Source organism: Mirounga leonina, unplaced genomic scaffold, assembly GCF_011800145.1.
Source record: "Mirounga leonina isolate KUSES-001 unplaced genomic scaffold, KU_Mleo_1.0 Mir_151, whole genome shotgun sequence".
NCBI lineage: Eukaryota > Metazoa > Chordata > Mammalia > Carnivora > Phocidae > Mirounga > Mirounga leonina.
In genome coordinates, this window is record NW_023270377.1 from 49514422 (window position 1) to 49535107 (window position 20686).

Here is a 20686-nt window from a genome sequence, read left to right on the forward strand (position 1 = left end):
GTTGTTTAAATTTGAACCCATTCTTTACTCTTCTCCTCCCCATGGTTTAGGTATATGGTGTCATATTTTACATCCTTTTGAGTTCCTTGACTGATTTTTTACAGAAATATTTTTACTCTTTTGTGTTTCCTACCTTCATGCTTGATTTTTGATCTGCTCTTTCCACTCAGAGTTCCCTTTAATATTCCAGGGCTGGTTTAGTGGTCACGAACTCCTTTTTGTTTGGGAATCTCTTTCCTTCTCCTTCTATTCTTAACAATAGCCTTGATGGATAACGTATTCTTGGCTGCAGGTTTTCCTCAATCAGCACTTTGGATATAACATGACACTCCCTTCTGGCTTGCAAAGTTTCTGCTGAAAAATCTGGTGATAGCCTTATGGGGTTTCCTTTGTATGTAACTCTCTTCCTTTGTCTTGCTGACTTCAATATTTTTATCACTATATTTTGCCATTTTAATTACAATATGTCTTGGTGTGGATCTACTTTTGTTGATTTTGTTGGGGGTTCTCTGTGCCTCTTGGATCTGGATATCTGTTTCCTTCCCCAGATTAGGGAAGTTATCAGCTCTTATTTCTTCAAATAAATTATCTGCCCCCTTTTCTTCTGAATTCCTACAACACTACATTTGATGAAGTCACTGAGTTCCCTCTGTATATTCTTGTTTTGCATAATTTTTCTCTCTTTGGTTCAGCTTAATTACTTTCCATTACTTTGTCTTCTAGGTTATTAATTCATTCTTCTGCTGCTTCTAGCCTGTTCTTTCCACTAAACACGTGTCTCATTTTGTTTATTGAGCCCTTTATCTCTGCTCTATTATTCCTTATCTCTGTGTTAATGGTCTCACTGATGTTCTCCACTCTTTTACCAAATCTGGGTATTATCTTTATGATCATTGCTTTAAATTTTCCATCAGGTACATTCCTTACATCTGTTTCATTTAGATCTCCAGCCTGTTCTTTCATTTGGGAAGAATTCCTCTGTGTTCTCATTTTGTCTAAGTCTCTGTGCCTGTTTATCTGTGTAATGTAAATCAGCCATGTCTCCTGTTCTTGAGGACAATGGCTTTATGAATAGGTCCTGTAGTGCCATGCAGTGTAGTGTCCTTTGTTCTCCAGGGCCTGCTGCTTTGGGGATTATCTCCAGTGTATGCTCTATGTGCCTTGCTGTTGTTCCCTGACCACTTTATCCTTCATGTCAGTCGTCTGCAGAGGCTCTCTTTGCCTGTCACAGGTAGTGTTTGGTCCTTGGCCTGAATGTGGTGCATTTTAACTAGGTGTGCTCTTGTCTGTTCATGAAACGAGACCTGTCACCACCACTACTCGATCCAAGGCCTCAGAAAACTTCTGGGTCAGGGCGCCTGGGTGGCTCAGTTGGTTAAGCGACTGCCTTCGGCTCAGGTCATGATCCTGGAGTCCCGGGATCGAGTCCCGCATCGGGCTCCCTGCTTGGCAGGGAGCCTGCTTCTGCCTCTGACCCTCCCCCCTCTCATGTGCTCTCTCTCTCTCATTCTCTGTCTCAAATAAATAATAAAATCTTAAAAAAAAAAAAAAAAAAAAAAAGAAAACTTCTGGGTCAGAAATTGTGGTGTTGGCAGGGGTTTGGGCCATTCTTCTGGGGGAGGCCCCCCTCTCCCCCCATGCTGGGACTCAGGTAAGCATGACTGGGAAGGTCACAGGTCATGGTGTAACTTAGGTAGTGAGTGTGGGTGCTGTGCTGGTTCCCACAGACAGCCCTGTGCTTATGCTGAGGGGATGGGTGAAGGAAATGGCTTTGCCAGTTCCTTTGCTCCTACAGAGATCTCTCTGTGAATACTGCCTCTCTGGAATGTGCTTCAAGATGAACAACTAACCTCACTGTGTGCCCTTTGTGCTCTTCATTAGCTGTTTCCACATTGTGTGTCCATGGGTTGTTTGTCCTTCCTTTTCTCCAAGAGTAGCCCCAATGTCCTCCAAGCTCTCCCAGAGCCAAGCATGCTAACCTTTATAATCAAGGTTTTAAATCCTGCTGGTTTTAAGAACTCATGAAATTCGGATCTTCTCACTTTCCAAGCCAATTACTATGGGGATTCACTTTCCCTGTGTGCTAGCGCGTCTCCTGCCCTTCTCCAGGACTATGGCTCCCTCTCCATTGCAGCAGCCACAATCTGTCTCTCTCCCAAGCTGTGTCTCTGCACTTCCAACCTTCTTTGATGTGGCCTCTTTTCTGCCTTTAGTTGTGGAGTTTGTTCTGCCAGTCTTCAGATCGATTTCTAGGGTATTTAGGATGATTCAGTAGTGATCTAGTTGTATTCGTGGGACACAGCAAGCCTAGGGTCCTCCTACTCTGCTCCCATCTTCCCCTCTCCTCAGAGCTTTCCTTTTTCTTAATGTAGATTTTTGATCACTATAAACATATTGGAACTGCTTTTGCTGCATCCCATAGGATTTACTATGTTGTATTTTCATTTGTTTCAAGGCATTTTTGTTTGACCCACTGATAGTTTGATAGCATGTTTATCTCCATACATATATAATTTTTCTAGTTCTCTTCTTGTTATTTTTAATTTTATACCATTATGGTCAGAAAAGATACTTGAAATATGAAACATCATATTTACTAAAACTTGTTTTGGGCCTAACACATGATCTGACCTGGAAAATGTTCCATTTGAGAATGTCTAGTCTGCTTTTGGGTGGTAAATGCTATTCATCTGGTCTAACTTGTAGTTTAAGTCCAATGTTTTCTGTCTTGATCTTTCTGTCTGATCTATCCATTGATGAAAGTGGGTGGGGACTGTTATACCTTACTATTATTTTATTGCTATCTATTTCTACCTTTAACTCTTTAACATTTGCTCTATGTATTTAGGTGCTCCTAATTTGGGTGCATAAACATTTACAAGTGTTACATCCTGCTTGACCCCTTTATCATTATATAATGACCTTGTCATTTATTACAGTCCTTGTTTTAAAGTATATTTTGTCAGATAAGTATAGCTTTATCAACTTTTGGGTTCCGCTTGTAACAGCTTCCTTCTCTTCATTCCTGAGCTTATGTGTGTCCTTAAAACTGTAGTGTTTCTAGTAGGCAGCATATAGTTGGGTCTTGTTTTTTTCAAGCCATCCAACTATTCTGTGTTTTGATTGGAGAATTCAATTCATTTACATTTAATTATTGATAGGCAAGGCCTTACTAATATTGTTTCATAATTGTTCTCTGGCTGTTTTATAGTTCTCTTGTTCATTTCTTCCTCTCTTGCAGTCTTCCTTTGTGAGCTGATAATTTTCTGTAGTGATTCACTTTAATTCTATTTTTTTTTAAGATTTTGAGAGCGAGCACAAGCAGAGGGTGGAGAGCAGAGGAACAGGGAGAAGCAGACTCTCTGCTGAGCAGAGAGCCTGATGCAGGGCTTGATCCTAGGATCCTGAGATCACAACCCGAGCTGAAGGCAGATGCTTAACTGAGCCACCCAGGCACCCCAACTCTCTTTAGCTTTTGTGCATCTATTATAAGTTTTGCTGTGTGGTTACCATGAATCTTACATAGAACATCTTTAAATCCATCCGTCGATTTATGCTAATAATTTAACTTTCCTATAAAAACTTTACTGCTTTACTCTCCTTTTGTGTATCTGATATGACATTTAAATCTTTAGTATAGATTTATAAATGATGGACCCACCAGCATCACATTAGAGTATTCAGAATCTAAGTATATATTTACTTTGGCCAGTGAGATTGATACTTTCATATGTTTTGTATTTACTAATTAATGCCCTTTCATTTCAGCTTGAAGAAGTCCCTTTAACATCCCTTGTAAGGCTTGTCTAGTGGTGATAAATTCCTTCACCTTTTGCTTATCTCTCTTTTAATTCTGAAGGACAATTTTGCTGCGTATTCTTGGTTGGCATTCGTGAGTTCCCTCGTTGTTGTGGCATTGCGCTGGGGGATGGGGTGTATGAGGAGAGTGTGTCATAGCTTCTTCTGCCCAGACGAATGTGGGTTTTTCTCTCATTAACCTGATGGATATGAGTCACTTGGCTAGTGTCTGGATTTCTTTTAGAGGGAATTGTTTTGTACACGGTGTGGATTCAGTGTGTCCATGGGAGGAGCTGAGTTCAGGAGCCTCTTTTCTCACCATCTTCTACTGGAACCAATTCCTTTTTTTTAATTTGAGGATGTAAAATATTAAAATGTTTAGAATAGCAGTTATTTAATAAAGAGTTCTCTATCAGTAGTTAATATAGAACACTTTTTTGTGCACATTAGCACAGATCTTTTTGAATAGGTTTTTGACCTCTTTTTTAACAGGACAGCAGGTACTAAGGAATGCACTCAAGTGACCAGTGTAACCAAGTGATCAAGATATCATATTGGCTAGTCTGGCATTAGCCTGCAGCCATAATTTGGGTTAGTCACTTCTCACAAAATAGATCCAACTGCTAACAAGCGGATTGGGTGACAGTATAAGAACCTAAGTGCAAATTTAGTGTTAAATATAAAAAAGACTCAAGTGGCTAATCACTAATACTTTGGTGTATGATCAGTAATACATTTCTACTTAGCCTAGTGGCTAACCTAAATTTTCATTACTCTTACTGACAATAAGCTATTCATCAGAGGAATTTAGGTGTATTTGAAAGTTTTAGTTTATGTGTAAAGTAGCATACTACTTGAAAGATTATTTTCTTCTCATCCTCAGAATCAATTATAGGAATAATTATAGGAAATTTAAAATACATTTTGTTAACCTTGTACTATTTAACAACAGTCACGGTGGACTGAATATGTCTAATTTAAGACATTTATCTGAGTTTGGTAGACCTATGGCCTAATTATACAAAAAAAATCTGTCTTAAAAGGGCTGAAAAATATTACCTCATTAAAACTTTTCATATTCTAAGTATCTTTGTAAATGTGTCCCACAGGAAACAACAACACAGCAATTCTGATAACTGTACTTAAGAAAACTCCTGCTTTGAACACTGTTAGAAAACAAAGCATAAATTTAAAGAAAACTTTTACAATATAAAAATAATTTCATTTTCCTTTATCTTAATCATATACCTTAAGTAAAAAAGATATAAAAAATCTTAAATAGAATTTGGGAAAATGGAATAGGTAAGCATCATTAATATCAAAAACACAAACTCCAAACTGTTTTATATAGCCACATATTTAAATATTTAATTTTCAAATACAGTTGCCTGATAGAATACTCTCTAGTCTGCTAGAAATGGTGCTCTGTTACCCAAGGGCAGTTGCACACAAAAATGGTGTTGCTGAGAGAAATGGCACGTTTTACCTGGCACTCTTCAGAGGTGCTCTACTGCACTTACATGGCTGTTAAAACCTTTAATTCTGCCAGCTGTTCTTGAGATACTCAATGACACTTATTTTTGCAGAAAATAGCCTCCAGTTGGATACTGTAGGATAAATATTTAATAGAACTCCCAGTAGCCCTGGCTTTAGAGCCAATTCCATAGGCACATACTTAGACCAAGTTACAGGATACATAATGTTTGCTTTTTTTTTTTTTACTGCCTAAAATGTTTCTCAGTAAGTTTGGAATTGCATTTATAGGTAGTAGTACAGGTACCTATAAACCTATTTATGGGTTCAGTGTCAGACCTGTGAATTACAGACACTTGGGAGACAGAAACCAACCCTTGGATTCCTTCTAAACATGCTTCAGTGTCCAGCACAGTGGTATTTGCATAACTGGTACATTAATTCAATAAACAGTTACCAAGACTTCTTTAGGTCTTCCATTTTGGGATTATTGTGGAAAGCCAATTTTGAGATTTCTAGGCAGTGAAAATTTAACACATGAAAGGCACTTGCCATTACTAATCATATTTCAAAAAGGTGGTATTAAAGTTAGAAGTGGCAATTGGTCTGTAACTGCCCACATAAGTGAACTGGAATCCAAGGGTAGTAGGACTGAAAGGATTCAACTGAAGCAAAATGGGAGAATATGAGTTAAGGTTAGACTTGAAAATAAAATTTGTCTTTGTAGATACTGCAGTGGTAAAATAATTATCTTTATGAGGAAATATTGGGAAGGACATAGTTACATTAAAAAAATAAAACTCTTCTAATATAATAAAGCATAATCCTAATAAGTTTTTGGGATAACTTTTCAATTTGCTGACCTCTTTTGATCAACTGGAGTTTTTACCATTCCATACACTCTGAATTGTAACTAAACAACTGCACGTTGACATGTTTTGTTTAGATGCAAGGAAAATTTTGGATTCTTTTAGTCCGAACAACTGAGAAATGAAAAGATCCCATCCTTAGATTTATATACTTGATTTTCTTACAAAAATAAGTTCAGTTATGCCAATATTTGTCTGAAAATGGTAGCATTCAACAGCAAACTAATAAATGGAATAACTGCAGTGTCAATATGAACTACAGTGAAACAAAGCTGCAAAGTTACTTTTCCGATTTGAATAATGAAGAAATCAGACTAGTGAAAAACCACAGCTATGGGGAGGTGGAGGGAGGGGAGAAGGCAAATGTAAATAAAGGATCTGTATCAAAACAAAGTCCAGAAGGCAAAACTATAAGTATTAGAACAATACTTCAAAAGTCAATTACTATCACAGGGTAAAACTTTTAAGAAAGCAATTCAGAAAATAAATGAACACATATGTTTAAAATACAGACCTCTAAATACTTGATATATTTGAGATATTCTACAGTGCCCAGCTAATAGCTACAAATATTGTTTTCCTCAGGTATTTCTAGATGCTGTAGAAATCTACTGGGTTTATTTATTATTACAAAATCAGTTCAGCCTTTAGAAAGGAAAGAAAATGAAAAATCGCTTCACTATAATACAGCATGAAAATAGGGTATGTTTGCCACAACTTGTGTTTTTTAAATGAAACAGAATCCATTTCATCCAATATTTAGAACAGGCAGTCGACTAAAACCAAGTTATTTCTTTTCAGGCCAGCCACAAAACTTTAAGGAATAGAGTCCAGTTTTGTACAACTTAGACATGTATGTACATAATAGAGCAGGCTCATGTTTGAGCCAGCCAGTTTTAACGTCATTTCCAGGGGTCAGTAATCTGTGGCCTGTTTGTGTATGGCCCTGAGCTAAGAATCGTTTTTGCATTTTTTTAAGGGTTGTAAACAAAAAAACAGAATATGTGACAACTGTATATGGTCTACAAAACCTAAAGTCTTTACGATCTGGCCTTTTACAGAAAAAGCTTGCAGACCTTTTATTTATACCAGTGTTGTACAGAATTCAGACAGTGCAATTACAAGTCCAACATAATGTTCATTTATTCCCACCAAGAATGTAGTAACATCCTAAAAAGATGTCTTCTGATGTCATTTGTTAGAATTCCTTTTCTCCATCTTCAACCATCATTAAAGTTCATCCTACAGTAATGTAAAAAGTGATTGAAAAAGTATGAATTTTTATTAAAATGTTAGTTTAGTATTTTACCTTTTAAAAAATAATTAATGGATCACCGTATGAAATAATAGAAAGGAAAAGGCTATCTCTTAGTTCTTACCTGTCCATGCAGATACTACTAATTACACTTAAATTTAAAAACATACCAGTGTGACTATTTAATTTCAATTACGATATTCTGGTTCATGACTAGTAACATTTTCTACTTCAAATGTTTAACTTGAGGTAAGAGACACACTAAAACCTCTTGAGGAAGCTAACAAAGTCAAAACATCAGAAAAATATTTTTGTAAACCCAAGAAAATAAAGATTTATAACTCTCACTACAGGATGTAAGGATTCTATATTGGAGTCTGCAGTTCTAATATGGTTCTATAAAGCCAGACAGCTCTAGCCCTTTCCAGAAACTGTGTTCTTTTTTGGCCTTCTTTCACCTTATAGGGAAAGAATCCAAAAAACCTCATGCGTGATTTTATTAAATTCCACTCAGAAAGCACTCCAGTACTCTTTGGTCTGTTTGTAAGTATGTCCTAGAATGACAATGATTTAAAAAGGGGGGAAAAACAGTTCTTTCACAGAATAGCAAATGGGTTGCACTGCCTCTTGAGAAATAAAAATTCAAGGAGGGGCAAAGATGAATATGGTTCCAATACATCCTGACTCTACCAGAAGAAAATTTGCTATACAAAATATTTTATGAGGCTCCAGTATATTTATTCCCAAGTCAATGCTTGCTTTATACTTGAACAAAATTTAAATAATTTATGGCCATAGTTTACTATTTTGAGTTAAATGGTTTTACTTGTCCAAATTTCTAAGCTTATCAGTGTATACAGGCTACACTCTGATTGTCCTGTTTTCCAAATTAAGAAACTTCAACTTTACTATTTTTTGAAGCTTCCATTGTACCTGTTTATCTATTCTTACTGTACATTGTATCTATCAATAATGTTTGCCAAAGTCAGCTCTAGATTTAGTCCTTACCTTATCCCTCTTTCCATGATTTTGGAGATTTTTCAATTTTTCATATATAAAGGTAGCAATCTCTTTTGCATCTCTGGCATCTATTTGCTCTCCCCAAATACTTCTCTAAAATTAAAAACAATCCTCTTATAATCTTTAGGTATCTAATCAAAACATGACATTTCCATATAAGAAATTTGATTAAGTATTCCTTAAAAGTTCTGAATGTTTGAAACTCAAATTTCTTCAAGGAAATAGCAAAAGCAGTGAACTCATAATTTACTTAAATACAATACTGTTATGGGAACATGTAAAACAATTCCTTGGAAAAAATGTATTGCTAACTCCAGTTGCCTTAAAATAACTAAACTGTAAAGAAAAGGACCCAAATTGTTCTAATCTAATACAAATCATAGGCACAGTTAAAACCTTGATCAACAACAACACTGCAAAGTAATATATGTCTCCTGGTTCTCATCTGCTCACAGCAGGAAGGTGGTTAAAAAGCAGGGAAGGGGGCAGGTCAATGTATCAGGCTTGTTTATCTTGGATCTGGAATCATTTATTTCCTCCTTCCTGGTGGGAACTCCACACTATATGTTAGGATCTTGTTTTTGTGTGTTACTCTGCCCACCTGATTTGTACTGCTGTTTACCACAATCACTGTTCTGCTTTGGTTTTCAAATCTGGCCTGGTCTTCCACCCCGTCTCTCGGTTTGGGCAGGGATATTTGGAGTCCTAATGTCTTCTGGGCTTCTCTAAACACATGGTAACATCATCTTTTCAAACAGCTCCTTCTATGGCCTGATAATTCTGTGACTGCTCATTATATTGATACTTCCCTAACATCATTCTGAGTGAAGACCCCTATCTATGTCACCTATTTCTCAGCTGTTCTGAGAATCAAAGTACAGTCAATGATTCCAAAGGAATGAAGATTCAGGTACTGGTGTAAGCTCCTTTTACTCTCATTGAGTTCTGCTTACCCCAGGCTGTTCTGAAGACAGAATTAACCTCTTTGACAAATCAAAATCCTTCACTGAAAAATCTAGATGACAATACTAGACTTCTGAAATTCATCATCCAATTTCATTATTTAACTCCAAAATATAATTTCTAATAAATAACATGAGATCTTAAGCTGAAGTTCTTTCTCAAAAAGTATAAAAATATTTGAAATGACTTATTTCAAATGTTTTACCAGAAAACATGAATACATGGCAAATCCTTATTTAATTACAGTTCTATTGTCAAAAATGTCATGCTTTTACTCAGGAAGATAGCAAAAGTCATAAGTACTTTCAGTTAGCAATTATATTGGTTGAAAGATATATGCATATAAATGACCATAGGGGTTATCACCTGAATTTTAAGACCCATCAGTAGATGTCTAGTTTTCTTTTGGGGGGGGGGGGAACATAGTGGCCTAGAGAAGGGAGTTATAACCAAACCAAGGAACCCTATCTTTTATTTTGTAGTCTAAATCACTAATAAATATTTCTCAAGATAAATGTTCTGGTACTGGTCTACTTAAAAAATATGATAGTATTCTTTTAATTTATTTTTCTAAAAGTAGGAAATACAGAACTTCATAGAAAATAATTACCTTAAATTCTCCACTCACAGAAAACTACTACTAGTATTCTGGTATGTCTCTTCAGTAGTTTCTGTAATTCAGGAGTATAAAAATTTTAAGGCAGTGGATCATATAAACTGAGACAGAAAAACCTTTTAAAATCACTTGATGCGTATTACTGAAGCTTCTTTTCACATATACAAATAAAATAAAAAATGACAAAGGGAGAAAAAACTAATAAAAACATTCAGACTAATAAACCTTTTCAACTTGGTCTGCTAAAGGAAAGGCACATATAGGAAGGCCTTGTACGTACCTTTGCTCTTTCGTAGGGAAAAAATTTAACAGTTGGATAGGCTCTGATACCAGCTTTCTGGCATGTTTGAGCATAAGCCTGACAGTCTACTTTTCCAGCTTTCACTTTTCCTTTAATCATCTGAAAAGAGAGAAATATGGTTTGCCATTCTCTGTGGCATAGACTATATTGGCAACCACAAAGCAACATGATAGAAATATTTCCAAATCTTTGTAATTTTAAAGACAAGCTTCATCCTTTCCATCCTAGTAAGATTGCTTCCAACTTTCTACTGGCTCTTTAAACACCTATTTACGCAGAACCACCTCTCCAGAGCAAATAAACTCTTCATCTCTGGTACCCACACCTTGTCCATCACACCACAAACACCTCAGATTCTGTCCTCACCCGCCTTCTTCCTTTCTCTGGCTCACAGGCTGAGGTAGCAAACATTCTTCGTTTTGTGGAAGGCTGACAGCTACACCTATAGCCTCCAGTCCCTCTCTATCAGACCTTGGACTTGCTCTTCAGGCTATGATCTTTTTCATACTGAATAACTTTCTGCTATATTCAAGATACGGTTGCATTACAAAATAAGCTAAATACAAAGGGAGCAAAAACATTTTGTTAGAATTACTAGAGAAAAAGGAAGCATAAGAGGAGAAGATCTAGTAAGTGGAAAATGAATGACCTTCTATTTGAAGGACAATCCAAGAACTAAAATAATCTTTTACGACTCCGGGGAGCTCTGAACTCCCTTTGCTAAAGAAATCTCGATGGCTTGGGATTTTAGGTTTTGTTTTAGGCTGGTGAAACTGGAGCTTTCTCATTCTAGTGAGTGTTTTATAGCCCATGGCAAAGCTCCTCGAAGCAAGGGAAGCTAACAATCTGGATTAACTAATGAGCAGGATGGTGGTGACAGAAACAACAAAAACTCAGATTGCATTCAGCTTATGCATTCAGTTAAGTTTTATAAGCATTTACTGAGTTGGACAAGACCTGTAAAACTTGCCCTCAAGAAGCTCGGTCTTATGGAGGAGATTGGTAACTAAATAAATATTTAACATCCATCGTGTAAGTACACCAATGGAGTACAAGATATCAAAGTGAACTGAATGAGAAGGACAGTGAACACAGAAGTGCCAACTGAAGCTGGGTTTTGTAGGATAAGGAGAAAAAGATCCAGATGCCCAAGGTAAGGAAAAGGCATTTTAGAGAGAGGGAACAGCACGTATTTGTTCAACAAATCTGAAGTACTTTGTTGTGCCTGAACTGTAAGGTGTGGGGTGGGACAGAGAAAAAGCTGAAGAGGTATGAAGGGTCCCATCGCAGACCTGCAACCAACGATGCAAGTCCAGAAACTTGTTCACAGGAAGCCTGAGAAAGGAGTATTTCAGAAAGATGATCAGGGCATAACTGAAACATGAGACTAGTTCAAAGGCACACATGTTTAGATGAGATGATGAGGGCTTGAACAGAGAGGCTAGCAGAGCAGATGGAGAGGAGATGACAGATTGGAAAGGCATGTAGGAGACAGATGCCGCTTGCCAGGCCATCAGATGAGTAAAGGAAAGAAAAAGGGAACAAGCAGAAGAAGTGAGGTGTCTGGCTGTTCTGAGTCCTCAATCAAGACAGAGATTTCAGCTAACAGCATTAATAAAGAAGGAAGAAATGTGCGAAGATTATAGTCATAGAAATGAAATGGAGGTTTGTTTTTTTTTTAAAGATTATTTATTTATTTATTTGACAGAGAGAGACACAGCGAGAGAGGGAACACAAGCAGGGGGAGTGGGAGAGGGAGAAGCAAGTTTCCTGTGGAGGAGGGAGCCCGATGTGGGGCTCGATCCCAGGACCCCGGGATCATGACCTGAGCCGAAGGCAGACACTTAACTGAGCCACCCAGGCACCCCAATGAAATGGAGTTTTAAAAAAATTCACAGAAAACTTTTAAGAGAATTGTATTTAAAATATAATTAATCATTTTATCTAATTTTTAAATAACTTATTTTTTTAAAGGTTTTATTTATTTCTTTGACAGAGAGAGTACAAGCAGGGGGGATGGCAGGAAGAGGGAGAGGGAGAAGCAGGCTTCCCACTGAGCAGAGAACTGGACATGGGGCTCAATCCTAGGACCCTGGAATCATGACCTGAGCCAAAGGCAGACGCTCAATCGACTGAGCCACCCAGGTGCCCTAAATAACTGTTATTTTATCTAATTATTAAAACATGCATATGACTACAACTTATCTAAGTAGAAAGACAAGACTTACCCTAGCCAAGAGCTCAAACTCTGGAGCAAAATTTTGGCAAGGTCCACACCAAGGAGCATAGAAATCAACCACCCAATGATTTTTCCCTTGTATAACTTCTTCATTGAAAGTCTGAGGTGTTAGATCTATGGATGCTTGAGGTAAAAATCTGTGGCAAGGGATCAAAATTATTTTTCATTACATGAAACCAAAGCAAACATCTAAAATATAATATTGCAGAAGTTTCTAAGTTAAAAATGACTTCCAAGTTATCTTGGTAAATTGTAATTCTTTACTAAGTAATGTAAAATGCTACAGCCTGTAACTACAGACATAAGAGGAAGGTAAATAGCACTGAATCTATTTTATACAATGATGTATATTTTGATTACTCACCCTAGACCCCAAATTCTCAGGGAATAAGCATCTCTATTCCAACCATTGTAACTACTGAAAGAAGAAAAAAATATGTAAGTTGTTAAGTACTATTTTCTATTATTGGATATGTTCAGAAAACCATCTCTCTACAGCAATTGAAAAGTTTAACTTATTGACTACATACCATTTCCCTTCTCAGATACACCTAGCTATAAATGCTGCTTACATGACTTCCCAAATATATTTTTCTCTAGTCTCGATGTTTTTTTTTTTTTTTGTGCTCAAGACAGCCCTGAATGTCTAGCTGCCCGCTAGACATCTCCTATAGACGCATGGGAATGGTAACACTCCAAATGCCTAAGACTTCAGTTTCAGAACCTTTACTCTGGTCATTATGTCTGTCAAATTCCTAAGTACTTTTTAAGATGCATTTCAAAAGCCACCTCATAAATGCAGCCTTTCATGATCTCCTCTCATAGCTGTAATCCTTTCCTCCTATGCAATCCATGGCTCAGTTTTACCTTTTAAATAATATTCCTTATATTCTACCTTGCACTTGAGTTTACTACCTCAAATGCTGTGTGGTATTATAGAAATAGGATGGGCACTGACACAGACTGGGCTGAATCCTCAATTACAAACCTTAGCAGCTGTGGGACTTAAGGTCTGTTAATCAGTTTACATATTTGTATAGGAGGAAGGGCAATAATTCTTATTTCTCAGGGTATATGTGAGGACTAGTGGGAATACCATGAGCAAAGGATCTAGTATAGTACCTGAAACCAACACTGACTTCCTAAATGTTAGTACTTCCTCTGTTTCTCTTCTTCTATACTGGTGTGCCAGCTTCATGAGTACTGGGATCATTCAATTCTTTTTTCATCTTCAGAGGTTCTCATTAGCACATGATCTTAAAACATGGTGGGCTCCCAAAAAATATTTGTTGGGTTATTTAATCTCTACACCCAACGTGGGGCTCAAACTCATGACCCTCAGATCAAGAGTCACATGCTCTTCTGACTGAACCAGCCAGGAACCCCTAAGATAACTTTTAAATTTTGCTTAAATAAATGGTTATAATAAATGTCTTTAAATTTTAGGCAACACTTACTGATACTGATAAGCTTTATTTGATTTTGGGGGGAAAAATCTTATCTCAGGGTATCTCCGAACATTTTCTTGGGCACAAAAAGAATGATACTGTTGGCAGTCTATACTGCCCACACTGATCAGTCCAGTTAATGTCTATAAAAGAGAAAAAGAGGAGATAAATAGATCAAAGTGATTAGAATAAAATTACCTACATAACTATTTATATTTACAATAGAAAAATTATTACTGTGAGATGCTTATTATTTATCAGTGATTTTCACCAAATTAAGGGTTTAAAACATAATAGAACACTTACAGTAATGAACTGAAATTGTAGTTGGAGTTAAGACCTTACTACAATTATTACAGATTGAACAACAGATTTCATTCATGTTCTTTGTGGGGGTAAAATTAGGTATCTCTAAAATTTAGTGTCAGAAACAAGGAATAATGAAGGTCTCTGCAATGGTATTTCAAAGTTATTTTTCAAATAGAGACCTACATTGCAGCACACTGAATCATGCCCAAATTTTAAAATTTTACTGAAAATTCAGGACACAAAATTGCATTATCTTAAATGTTAAGATACTAGAAATCACTTTTAACTCTTTGGTTTGTTCACTTTTTCTTAGAAATATAAAACAGTGATTTCATTTTCCATTCTCTAAAAGTAACTTTTTTCCAATCTTTTATGATTTATAACACTATTTGTATAGAAAATAAAGGGATTTTTGGGTCGACTTGGGCAGAAATTTGGTCAGATATGTACCAAACAAGTGACACAGGAAAAAAAAAAAAAAGGAAGATTATACCATTCACCCAACCAGACAGAAACAGAGTTGAAATCTAACTGGTATAATGAGAACTGTTGTAAGTGACAATCTAGAAGGTGGGTTCATCTCAGTTTCAAAATAGTTCTGTTAAATACACATTCATGCTACATTTTAAGATTTAAAATAAACTACTCTACCCGGGCCATTCTTTTCCATTCTGGCATTAGGACTTGACATGGATGACACCACGGAGAATAGAAATCAACCATCCACACTTCATCACGTTTTCTCTGTTTAACTAGTTCATTGAAAGTGGTGGGTGTCAGGGAGATCACTGAAGGATTCATAAGATCCTAAAGAGAATATAACGTTCATTATAACAGATATAAAAAGGTGTTCCTATATTCTTGGCAAATTGTTGTCGCTTAGAAAAGTTCCTATTTCTGAATAATCAAGATACTTATGGATGTTTAAAAGAAAGAAATTATTCCTTGTTAATTTGGGCTTTGCCCATCAACCTTCTTAAATCAAGGTATATTTTTTTCTTATTTCTATGTATCATTAAAATCATCTTAGGTAGGGAACAGAGGCAACTTTAAGGTGACAGTAAATGGGACAAAAAGTTCTAAGAGGTGTCCAGATGTCTACACAGGCCATATAGTTCTGTTCCAGAATCAATGATTGGTTTGGAAATGATCCTTTAATTATTAATGGAAAGCCTATTATTCTATTTTCCTGACAGTCTGATTGGAGATACTGCTCAACCTCCCTAAAAGCTCACTTGCTCTAAATGCTGCTTTAATAAATAATAATAAACAAAACAACACAAAACCAAAAACCATTTAAAAATAAATACCTCTATGAATTCCAAGATCTGTTCAGCAGAGTGATGTCCTTCATATTCATGAACATTGGACTGGTTGAAAACCACTGTTGTTGGATAAGCCTGAATGTTATACTGTTAGGAATGAGAATGCAAATTAAAGATTTTATGCATTTTACCTGTTGGTTTCAAATTTATAACCAGCTTGCTTTTAAGTAACAACAATAACACTTAAAAAACCCATTGCTAAACTGCTGGTGACTGAAAAATTTTAGCCTAGCCAAATTTGGCAAAGAAAATGGATTCACAGTTGCACTGATAAATGACCTTTTTTTATAGGTAGTCCATTAGCCATAAGAATGCATGGGCAGTGAAACACTGAGAAGTGTGCATAGCCACAATATGGCTAATTATGAGCGTGGGCCCTTTTGACTCTGCTAAAACAAGATGGATAAGGCTGTAAAGAGCAGGCTAATCTCTGGCTTGAGTCTTTTTGAAACCACAATAATGCTCCAATTTGTCCAGCAGTAGAAGAAAAAGGAAACAAAGTAGCAAGGATAAAGAAATAAATTAATAATGTGTACACAACCATATTTTAACTTAAGGAATTATGACTCATGTCCTAAGAATATGGTCCCTTTTCATTCTTCATTCAAGATACTGTTTATGGTACAAATACTGTAATTTCCTCCTCAGAATTAACATGAACATTGGCCCAGGAAGCATTTCTTTTTTTTTTTTTTAAAGATTTTATTTATTTATTTATTTGAGAGAGAGAGAGAGAGAGAGAGAATGAGAGACAGAGAGCATGAGAGGGAGAGCAGACTCCCTGCCAAGCAGGGAGCCCGATGCGGGACTTGATCCCGGGACTCCAGGATCATGACCTGAGCCGAAGGCAGTCGCCCAACCAACTGAGCCACCCAGGCGCCCCCAGGAAGCATTTCTTTGAAGTTTTAATTTTTATTTTTCTAAAAGTTAGTATATCTATGTGAATTTACTGTAGCTGATCTTCGCATCCTTAAAGTTGACAAGCACTCAGCAGCAAATTAGAATCTTTGATTAGGATTCAAAAATAATTTTTGTAAAAACAATGGAAATCTTTATCAAACTTTTGTAAAATGAGTGTAAATCCAAATAACTCATTAGGGATGACTGTTGTTTTGTTAATCTACTTATTAGTGTTTAGCATGTGTTGGGCATCTTTTTAGCACTTACACATGTAGTTTCTTTTCCTAAAGATTTTATTTATTTGAGAGAGAGGGATAGAGAATCTGAAGCAGATTCCATGCCAAGCGCAGAGCCTGACTTGGGGCTCAATCCCATGACCGCGAGATCACAACCTGCGCTGAAACCAAGAATCTGACGCTTAATCGACTGAGCCACCCAGGCGCCCCTTAAACATGTAGTTTCTAATCTATTCTCTACAACAACTCTATTCAGAAGCTAAAATTACCATGTCAACTTTACAGATGAGAAAACAAGGTATTGAGAGGCTATGTGACTTGGTCAAGGTCCACCAATTAGTGGGTAATGACTCCTGGTCTCTATTCCAGGTGAAGTGGACACCACAGTTTTAAATCCTTATATTTTACTCAATTATCTAAAGGATATTTAATAGTTTAGATTAAAAAGTAGAAAAACTAGAAGAATTCAAATTAAGATAATCACTGTTTCACATTGTTTGTATCTTGCTTAGTTTCAATGTCACAAGACATTCAAAACCAAAGATTGTATTTGTTTTTAGTTAAATGAAATTTCAAACAGAACGAAGAGAGAAATCTAACAGATACCCACATATCCCTTCTCGATATTTAAGGAAGTTTAACTTCTTTGTCACACTGGCAGATTGCTTAAGTTCTTTTTCTTGATCCCATTTCCTTTCCTCCCTGAAAGTAGGAGCAATTAATATCCTCAAATAAGTATATATCTAATCCACTAATGTTTTTATACTTTTGTGACATGCATATGTATTCCTGGGCAGTAGAGTGAAATGTTGGGGGCATTAAAAAATTTTCTGTTATTCTATCATACTCTGTAAGCTATTCTGCAACCTGCTTTTGTCATCTTACAATGTATTTTTGAGACTTACCCATGCTGGTAAGGACAGATCTAATTTTAAATGCTCTATGGTATTCCATTATGTAACTGGATAATCTATCCACATACTTGCTATTGTCAGATTTCTAAATTTTTGTTCATTTGATGATGGATTAATTTGATGGATTGTTATAATTTGTACTTTCTTGATGGCTAGCTAGTGAAGTGCAAGATTTTTTGTTTGTTGGATTTCTTTTTCTAAAAAAAGTTTCAACTTTCTCATTTTACCTATATAAAAAAACTGACCTATAGTCAAATATTCTGGCAGTAAGGTTTTCTGTCAGTTACATGTGCTGTAAATAGTCTGTTGTCTTAACTTCATAGTGTCTTTTTCTTTGGCAATAGTTTTATCATTTAATATAGTCAAAATCATTCACATTAATTTTTACCTTGTGTGTGTGGACTGAGAAATTCTTCCTCACACAGATGCCATAAAGATTTCACTCTACATTTATTTGTTTTTAAAACCTATCATTTTCTTTTTCTTCTCCCCCATTTTTCTTTCTTTTTAAAAATGTTTACTTTTATAAAATATTTAAAATACACACAAAAGCAGACAGCAATAAACTTGCATGTACTCTTGTAGCTACAATAATCATCCACTCACGGGCACACTTACTTCATTTATACTCCCTCCCAACTCTACTCCTAAACCAAGATTATTTTAAAGCAAATTCCAGATGATTTATCATTTCACCCACATTTCAGTACATTTAAAATATACGGATTTTCCCCCAAGTGTAACTACACTGTCATTTTTACACCTAAAAATGAATAATTCCTGATAATTATCAGATACCCTGTCAGTGTTCAAATTTCCCCAATTATCGCTTGCTCACTTTTTTGCAGTTGGTTTGGCATCCAAACAAGACCTAAACATTACAATGATATGTCTTTTGAGTCTCTTTCATCTCTTTTCCCACCTTTCAGTGTATCTGAATACCAATAAATTAGGTATTTGTCCTGTAAGATCCTCTATATACTGGGACTTGCAGATTTCATGCCCATGGTGTCACTTAACATGTTCCTCTGATTCCCTACATACGGACAGATCTCAAGGTGTGATATCCGATTTAGGTTTCAGAGACTTGTTCCAAGAATATTTTATAGGTGGTATTATATACTTTCATGACAAGATATATAATTCCTAGTTATTCCTGGAACTGAAGAATGAGTATTTTATGAATTAACCTAAGAAAATATTTTTATGTAAACAAAGGTTGAAAAAAACTTGTTCATTTTAAAAATTTCCATCTACTAACTATACTCGGAAGACAATTATGAGGAAAACCTGAGACTCAAACTACAGACTGCCAAAAGGTAATATTGAGTCAAAAATTATAAAGATTTTAAATAATGGAAAAATCATGTATTTTATCAAGCAAACAAAATATTTTCCCAAGTTTGATAAGACCATGTTTATATTCAACTATTTATGTTGTCTATTCATGTTTTAATTCAATCATAATTTTATATCATTTTTTGAAATATTTGTTGAAATTATTTGATTAAATAATTTACTACTCTAAACACAGATGTACATCTGAAATAGAGACCTTTGTCAGTGTAACTTAAGAACTATTTTACAGAAGTATTAATTAGAACAAGTATTTTATACATACCATGTTACAGAGTCCCTCGTGAACTGTACAATCTAGTGTACCAAACTTAAGCTGACCGTAAAGATGTTTTGATGCTTTTCGTAACTCTGGCAATAAAGCTCGACACGGTGGGCACCACTATGAAAGAAAAAATATTCACAAGCACTGAGCTAAATGAAACAAAAACCCCCCACAGTTCTGCAACAAGCAATATATACTAAGTAAGATAAACCATACTTAGGGACAAATCTTATGCGCATGTGTGTGTGTCTATTTAATTCTTGGAGGGGCAAGTACATCCCCGCTCTCCTAGAAGCAGTATGTGATAGGGGCCAAAACTTAGTAACACAATTTTGGTACTCATGGTTCAAGACTATCTAGAAAATGTCTTTTTGCTATGATAAGAGAAAATGTGACAACACTGAAATTTGACAGATAAAAATTACTTACTGGGGCAAAAAAATCAACAAGCCATGGTTCCTTGTCATTGGCAGGAAAATTTTGAGGTCCAAGTGTGGTAACATGAGAATTAACACTTTCTTTGGCAAAGGCAAGTATATCATACAGAATCTTCTTTCCTTTGAAATTGAATAAAAGAAAAATTAAAATCCACATTCTGCCTTTCTATCCATAGAAACATTTCAAAGTTTTTATACTTCAGATATTAAAGAAATGAAGACAAACTTATTGAACACACTGATTTCGGTGAGGGTCTAGTGTTCTGTATACTATAGATAAATAGGTTTGCTCTGCCAGGAGCACCTTTCTTTGCAATGCTCCTTCATCCTTAGAGGCAGAGTAACCACTTTTTTGCAGTATTTGTGTTCTTTATGCTTACCTGAACTACTACTGTGGCCCAACTACTAAATCTATTTCTTCAAACTCAACTTCCCTTATGAATTCAAAACCTGTATTACCAACTGCCCAAAAATACTCACATGGATGTCATACAAACACTTCAAATATATTAAAATTGAAGTTGAGCTATTTCCCCCCGAACTTGCTCCTTTTCTCACCTTCCCTATCTTGGCAATGGCATAGTCACCCACTAGGTGGATCAACATAGTGAGAACTTAAAGAATTAAGAAATAAAATGTCTAAAAAATGAGAGCCAAAGAACACAATAACTGACACTAAAAACACACTAGAGGGAATCAACAGCAGATTAGAAGCAGCATAACGGACCAGATGGATCTGGAAGCCAGAGTTGAGGAAATCCCCCAGGCGGAACAGCAAAAAGAAAAGAGAATAAAAAATGAGCATAGGTTAGGTTAAAGGGCCTCTAGGACATCATCAAGTGTCCTAATATTGATATTACAGAAGGTTCAGAAGGAGAAGAAAGAGAATAAAAGGCAGAAAACTTTGAGGAAATCAGAGCTGAAAACCCTCCCTATCAGGGGAAGGAAGCAGACCCACAGAT

At 36.0% G+C, this 20686-nt stretch overlaps 1 protein-coding gene across 3 annotated transcripts in view; it reads right to left on the reverse strand.

Annotated features, from left to right (window-relative positions):
- Window positions 1-6878: 6878 nt before the first annotated feature.
- The window catches only part of DNAJC10 (DnaJ heat shock protein family (Hsp40) member C10), a 52821-nt gene continuing 39013 nt past the window's right edge, over window positions 6879-20686 (reverse strand). Inside the window, exons 14-23 of one of the 3 annotated variants that reach the window (XM_035007592.1) lie at window positions 19717-19844; window positions 19288-19404; window positions 15602-15703; window positions 14943-15098; window positions 13992-14125; window positions 12899-12952; window positions 12524-12671; window positions 10275-10394; window positions 8404-8508; window positions 6879-7382 (exon numbers count right to left, since the gene is read on the reverse strand). In XM_035007592.1, the coding sequence (XP_034863483.1) occupies window positions 7371-7382; window positions 8404-8508; window positions 10275-10394; window positions 12524-12671; window positions 12899-12952; window positions 13992-14125; window positions 14943-15098; window positions 15602-15703; window positions 19288-19404; window positions 19717-19844 (1076 nt within the window). In that variant the 3' untranslated portion in view covers window positions 6879-7370. Of the gene's footprint in view, window positions 7383-8403; window positions 8509-9988; window positions 10050-10274; window positions 10395-12523; window positions 12672-12898; window positions 12953-13991; window positions 14126-14942; window positions 15099-15601; window positions 15704-19287; window positions 19405-19716; window positions 19845-20686 lie in introns of those variants that run through there. The other 2 variants (XM_035007594.1, XM_035007593.1) reach the window with 2 other exon arrangements.